We start from the raw sequence: 7222 nt of genomic DNA on the forward strand, positions 1-7222 counted from the left end.
ACGATAGCAGGTTAATACCATTCTTAACCATATGTCTTCATTAGGAAACATGAAGCTCAAAGGTTCATTTAGTCCTCTCGTAACATGGTCCTGGCTAATCTCAAGATAGGACCTTCTAAGATAGGTAGCCCGCTCACAGTGATTAACATGAATTAAATCTTTACCAAACTACTATTACGGTTAAGTATCGCACAATCATCAGAAGGAATGTCAATCTTTCACACCATAATACAACCTTCACGGCTTTAACCATCATCACAGTATTCCTCTAGCACGAGTGCCTATAATTGCTCTCTTACATTTAGAGTGTCGGCCACCTCATTGGCCTTCCCTGATAGTAATAGTTCCTTATAATCAATGTCTTTTGAACAATCTCCAACTAAATTTTTCTACCTCATTTCCAATCACTGCTTGTGTGAAAATGCTCTTCTTAAGTCCTGGTGAGAAAAAAATCACCATTTTTTTGATAAGTCATTGCCTTAGTCTTTAGATGTGAACATTGCCACGATTGACTCTCGATCATACTTAGGACGTCTCTTATCTTGGGTCCTTCTTGTTTTCACCAATCTCGACCCTCATTGGGTCGATCTATACTTTCTTATGGTTCAACACGTTCCCCACCTGGTATTATTATAATTACGTCATATTTCCTTTATCAAAATTTCTATTCTTGAGAACTTTGAATACTATCCTTCTCCTTGTAAAACCTCTAAGGTTATCCTTAAATCCTTCATCAGGTACACCCTAAGACAGGGCATATCAAGATACCATTTACTAATACCAGAATCATTGTCTATATAGTTCTAAAAACTTTATACACTGATCTTTAAAGGTTATTGTTGCCTTAGTCCTTCATTCCGTACTACCTAAACTCATAATGTCCCTATTAAGGGTGAAATGCCAACCTTTATGCATCCCCCATGGTTCATCTAAAGTTATTGAGGTTATATCCTTAATTCCACCTTTAAAAAGGTACTTCCATCCTTACATGGATACTTCAAGTCATATATCCCTGATAAGGGTATCTTATTCAATCATTCCCACCTCGATAGTATATGCCTAATTTCACAATAACATCTGTATTAAAAATGAGGTCAATCAATATGGCCTCTAAAAGATAACAACGGTTATCTGCTTTTCTTGCTTGATTTAGTAATGATAACAGGGATGTTCTAGAAGATATTGGTCATGTTCAACGTGAACTTTTTAGTTCTAACTACTCATTTACCTCTTTTATTTATCTCAACAGTCATCTCAATGTTGGGATATCTTTTATACTTGGTGTCTCCCTTTTAGGCATCAAGTCACAGGTGTTACATACACTTCACACTTTTCTATATACACTACACTATAGAATGGCTATGGCAACCACTTTTTAAAAAAGATGTCAAAAATTGTTGCTATTAGAAGGGCATAATACATATATTGCAAGAACTTTTAAAAGTATTGCAATAGGAGGAAATAAATTGGATGAAGTTAAAAAGTTATATTCTATTACAATATTTATTTAAATTGTTGCAATATATCAAAATTTTGGGCCAAAATTTTAGGCGGGCTTTGAAATATACAAGCAGCTATTCTGTCGAGCTTATCAAAAATAATAAAACAAAAAGAAAACAAAAATCATAAAAGTAAAAACACAGGACAATAATTCACTCGGACAGAACCTGCTCACCCAAACACAGCGCCGCACTAGAGAGAGACGGGGATCGAAGCTCGAAGTTTAAATCGATTGAAACTTGAAGAAGAGAAAATCAAGGTGGACGAAGCTTGAAGTTGCAAAAAGGTAAAGCATTGACCCTATATGTTCTCCCCTAAATCGATTATAAGTTTGGGTTTAATCGAGTATGCTTTTTTTCTTTTCAAATCAACCTCTTATTTTCTGACTTCTTACTGTTCTTATTTTTGCTTTTAAGTGTTTGTTCTTGATTTTGTTAATTTTTAATTGGTTATTTGTGTTCATTTTGTTGTTAATTTGAAGATGTGGATGATAATGATGACTCGTTGTTCAAAACTCCAAGTACTTTTTCAAGATTGGGAATTCAAGTTAATCCAACAAAGTCACATACAGATTCAGATGAAGGAACTAATTCTCATCTGAGTGAAACAAGGTAATATGTAAGCTTCAATTGCTTTTGTTGTGTGTTAAATCACTGGCAACTGTAGGAGGATTACTTCCTTTACAGCCTCCCCTGACTAAAGATCAGAAGACAGTTGCGTAGCTAGATTCAAAAAGAGCCCAGCCATATTCAAAAAGAGATATGATGGACGGAAAAAATGCGGCTGCTGGTTGTTCTGCTTTGCTGCAGAGTATAAAAAGGGTTGTTCTCCAGGATGTCACTAATTTATGCCTCAAAAAGTCAAATATAATAGGAGGGAGAGTTCAGGTAATAATTACCTCGGTTATAAACATAGTTGACCTTCGATTCCTATTTACTGCACTATATTTTATTATACATCATTAAGTAGATTTTGAGATAATCGTAGTTGTTAATTCAAGAGAGCAAACATAATCTCATGATACCTCTTTAATATATGAGATATTAATATACACCTATGATACCTCCTAAGAAATTGGGTGGCTGCGGTCAAGGAATTCTAGAATTGAGATGTATATTAGGAGATGATTGCGTCCAAAAATTATCCAGAGATGCTGAAAAGCTTGCCAAAACACATAAACTTATATCTGTAATACTCAGGAGCAGCGATGTTCTTGTGTTGACGCTATTGGTAGTGATAAAAAGAATTTACTAAAAGCTGTTTCTCGTGAAAGTTCTGATGACAACTCTGTACTTTCCTAATGCTGTGGACTTAAAGCCCGGAGAACTTGAGCACTTTCAATGCCAATGGTGCAAAGGTGAGCTGGTAATTGTCAGAAATGTTCTTGCAACTACATGTGGTTTGAGCTGGGAACCAATGGTTATGTGGCGTGCATTCCGACAGATAAGACACAGAAATCATGGTCAGCTCCTGGATGTAATGGCCATCAATTGTTTGGAATGGTGTGAGGTCAGTTTAATTCCTTTATGCTGTACAGTTGGTTCTTCCTTGATAATCTCTAAGAATTCCATCCCCGTATTTGTAGGGAGTGATATATTGCCCTGCATAGTTTTACCTTGACCATGAGTGTCTAATTATTAACTTCATAGTCATATATTCACTCTATATAATATGTAATTAATTAAAGATATTGGCTAGTTGCAGATCAGCATTCCGCAATGCTGAGGTTAAAACGGTAGAAGTTTGTGTAAAATTAAGAGCTAAAAAGTAGAAGCTTGTGTAAAATTAAGAGCCAAAAGTAGCTTGATAAATTTTTGCAGCACTTGTATGTTGTTTTCAGAAAGTAGTTATTAAAGGAAAAATAGTCTGCTTACTACCCTTTTCTGTTATTTACTAGTAGTTTGTCTTTTTTTTTTACTTTTATTGTGTGTATTTTATTCACACAAGTAGAGGTGTTAATACATGTTAAATGGTTCAATTTCTTTTATTTCTGTAGGTGGATGTTAATGTACATCAATTTTTCAACGGATACTTGAAAGGTGTATTTGACAAAGCTGGATGGCCCCAACTTCTGAAATTAAAAGACTGGCCTCCACCTAGTTCATTTGAGGAGCACTTACCACGTCATTGTGGTGAGTTTCTCAATAGTTTGCCTTTCAAAGAATATACAGATTCACGGTCAGGGTACCCGAATCTCTCTGTTAAGTTGCCCGAGAATTCATTGAAGCCCGATATGGGACCAAAAACATATATTGCTTATGGAATTTTTCAAGAACTGGGTCTCCTGTAACCAAACTCTATTGTGATATCTCTGATGCGGTATGCTTGTTCTTAGCTAACTCTTTGGTTGTGTGGTAAACTTGTTTTTTATTTCTCCTTAGTTTTGGAGATAATATCTAGATTGAAAGCGGTGTCAACATTCTCTTAACGTTCTTTTAATTTGTAACTGAGTTAGCTTCATAACTCAACTTATGCGTCATAGTTTTAAACTAGATTCATAACGAGCCAAGGTGTAAGGCACTTTCACAGGAACAATTATATGATTTTAACTGTATCTAGAATGTAGTCTTCAACGTGCAAGAAAATAAAGTTTGCTAATGCTACCAATGTTGCTTATAGGTTACCTTTCATTCCCTTTAGTGAGGGGCTAAGGGCTATTTTCTAGTCTTTTTTTAAGGTCAAAAGTCCCCCACTGAACCCTGGTGACTTTATAGTTTTGAAGGTCAATCAAAATTTTAATTTCTGATCTTACTAATTTTGCACTATATTCTGTTTTTACATGTTACATCATACCCCCTCTCTTTTATCAAATCTATTATACAACAACTACTAATCTATTCAAGCAAGGGGCTATCGCAGCCTTAAAAATCATAAACGCATGATTCAATTTTAGCCTAGTGATTATATAAATTTTGTCTTGCTTCCGTCTAATATTTATATAACTTTTCTATAATGAATCCGTTTCTACTCATTGTTATATATCTATATATATATATACAAGTCACAGTTCACAATTGGAATTAATGTATATCACTCATGATTATCATTATATAATATGTTTATCAAATTGGAATTATCATTATCCCTATATTTGATGTGTTTGGATTGATGTATATCACTCATGATTAAGCCTATATGGCAGGTACTGCTACATGTGTAAAGTCAATGAAGATGATCCGAAGGATTGAGAAGAAGTGAACTACGATGATTGTGATGCATATGGAAATAAAGAAATAAAGCTGCAAGGGGCATATTATATTTACTTTAGTTTATGTTATCCGCAATTTGCTAGCTGGATAGATTAGTTTTGTTTAAATTCAGTCGGGAATTTTGTTTAGTTCTCTGTGTATGCGATTAAATTTTTTCACGAATTTGGTTTAGCTAGTTATTTTTGTTTATTCTTAGCTTTAAATTATGAATGATTTGTATAATAATGATGCTGGGACAGCCTGGGAGCTGCTTGTGAATTCGTCATGGTACCTTGGTACCTTTGAATGACATTGATGTTTGGTTTTGTAGCATAATATAAATGCTTGGCTTGCTCTATTTTCAATAAGATCCTACTATTTTTTTTTAAAGAATATTGTTGCAATTGTATCTAAATATGTTGTCATTTGCAATTACATCAGCTATAAAATATTGCAATATTTGTCAAATTTGACCTTAAATTTCATTGCAATTAGACCAATTAATGTTGCTATATAGTGATTATTTAGCTGACAAAAATAGCTATTGTAATGATTTAATCGCGTTGTTATAAAATACATTTTGTTGCTAAATATGATTTATTGCAATAATGTTTTGTTGTTGCAATACATGACTTAAAATGTTGCTATAGGACCTCTATTGCATCACCACCGGATGCAACGCCAAATTTTTGCATATTTGTTGCCATAAATTCTACTGCAATATAAATAGCACTTTAGGCAATAAATTTTTGATGTTGCTATATGCATTCTATGGTGTAGTGATATATATATCATTTATGCCTTCAACCATCAACTTTAACTTATGGTGAATCACCCTCACCCTAATGATCGCATACTTTTCTATTTCTATTACTACGAGTCTTTAGGTTTTCCTCATACCCAACTCCCTTATCATTCCTCAAACTCTATTTCCTTTATATCCCTTTATACTCCTTCCCCTTTCAGTCTTTTATTTTCGTTTCTATTACAACCATTACATGAACCAACACAACATAAGCATTGATTTCAAACCTCCCGTCATTCTGGATTCGTGTCCTCAGAACGAATCTTGACAACTTTTACAACTTAGATTCATAATACATCATACTCGTTCGCTTTTGTTCTGGCTCTAAAGCTTTTACACTACTTCCATAACCTTGGGAAGTACTTTCCCGAAAACAATTAACTGAACTTTAATCAGTTTATTATAACCTCTGGCTCCGTGCCTTTCTTGGCCTTTCACCAGTGGGTGGCCTCTCTCTTAGGAGGGTAAGTGACATAAACAGTCTTTTGTGATTCGTCAATCATTTAGAATCTCAAATGATTCCTATATTTCCTTTAGCCAGGCTCTTGCCTCGACTGGGCCAGCTTGTTCCTTGGAACTCTGAGAGCTTAGCGACTTAAAGGTCCTGAAAGAATTTCTCACCGCATTATTTCCTCAGGGTGGTGGTTGGGGGTAAAAGTATAAGTTTTGTTTAGGCAGGTCCATGAATTTCCCCATAGGAGTACCGTCCTGGTTCTCCCTAACTTACTCGATTTCTGTTTTTTAGTATGAAATGTTTCATCCTTTTCCCATAACTGGGGTTATCTTATACGTTAAAATCCTCATTTTCCACTTCATTATATTATGGGTTCCTTACATCTTGATTGCGACCTCCCTGATTATCACATTCAGGGTTTGCCCCATATCTTATTCCTCGTGGGGGCATAATGCTTGGAAAAAAAATTGAGAATCCCTTTATACTTGTCTTACTTACTTTGCTTAATTCTTTCCCTCGTACAGTTCTTAAATGATCGTAAATTATGAATTCTCAAGTTCTATAAACTTCATGACACTCTTGTTAGTCCCTTAACAATATAGCAAGAATTACAGAAGGGGGGTTGAATGGAATTCTTCAACCTTTTTCTCGAAATAAAAATGTTCAACTCGAATATAGATATAAGTGTTTTGATTAGCACAATGTGGAATAGAAACTTAATTAAATCAAAACATAAGTAATTAAAAACAAGAGTCTTTAAAAACTTTCTGGTGGATTTAAACAATTCCACCAGAGATATATATTATATATATCGAGAGAACTCTCTGTGCAAGGATGCTCACAGCTGCTTACAAATTGAACTACTAAGAATACAGGGAAATGCTAATGATTCTGCTTACAAAGATTTCTCTGTTTGTGTATCTCAGTTCATTTTTTTTCTATTTGCTACGTTCTTGGTTTATATATTACCAAGATTACAAAGTCAAATAGACTGAATAAATATAAAAACTATCAGTCTTAAGCTTTGCTACTTTTCGTCCTCTATTACCCAGTTAATGGGCTTCCACAGTAGATTTGTATACATCTTGACGCCTGTGCCATGTTGTCACTCTTCAACTGCTGTTTGAATTCTTTATATGATCATTCGTTGGACTTTATGAATATCCATTGGATATATGATCATCCGTCAACTTTATGAACATCCGTTGATGGCTTCATTGATCATCTGTCAACTGCTATATTAAACATCCGTTGATAGCTATTTGATCATCTGTC

At 34.5% G+C, this 7222-nt stretch overlaps 1 protein-coding gene across 3 annotated transcripts; it reads left to right on the top strand.

The window, feature by feature from the left end:
• The first annotated feature begins 1631 nt into the window (after positions 1–1631).
• Positions 1632–5024, top strand: LOC141683182 (lysine-specific demethylase JMJ25-like). 3 transcript variants are annotated; one of them, XR_012560152.1, is made up of 5 exons: positions 1632–1786; positions 1982–2387; positions 2700–3009; positions 3497–3819; positions 4643–5024. XR_012560152.1 is itself a non-coding variant. In XM_074487870.1 (5 exons), exons 2-4 carry the CDS (start codon positions 2262–2264, stop codon positions 3788–3790), a joined length of 612 nt encoding a protein of 203 aa, XP_074343971.1. In that variant the 5' UTR covers positions 1632–1786; positions 1982–2261; the 3' UTR covers positions 3791–3819; positions 4643–5024. The 3 variants fall into 3 exon arrangements, 2 of the variants coding, with proteins under 2 accessions (XP_074343971.1, XP_074343972.1); XM_074487870.1 differs by having other exon boundaries at positions 2818–3009; XM_074487871.1 differs by having other exon boundaries at positions 2818–3009; positions 3497–3632.
• The last annotated feature ends 2198 nt before the right edge of the window (positions 5025–7222 follow it).

The sequence above is a fragment of the Apium graveolens genome, chromosome 9 (genome assembly GCF_009905375.1).
Source record: "Apium graveolens cultivar Ventura chromosome 9, ASM990537v1, whole genome shotgun sequence".
Taxonomy (NCBI): Eukaryota; Viridiplantae; Streptophyta; class Magnoliopsida; order Apiales; family Apiaceae; genus Apium; species Apium graveolens.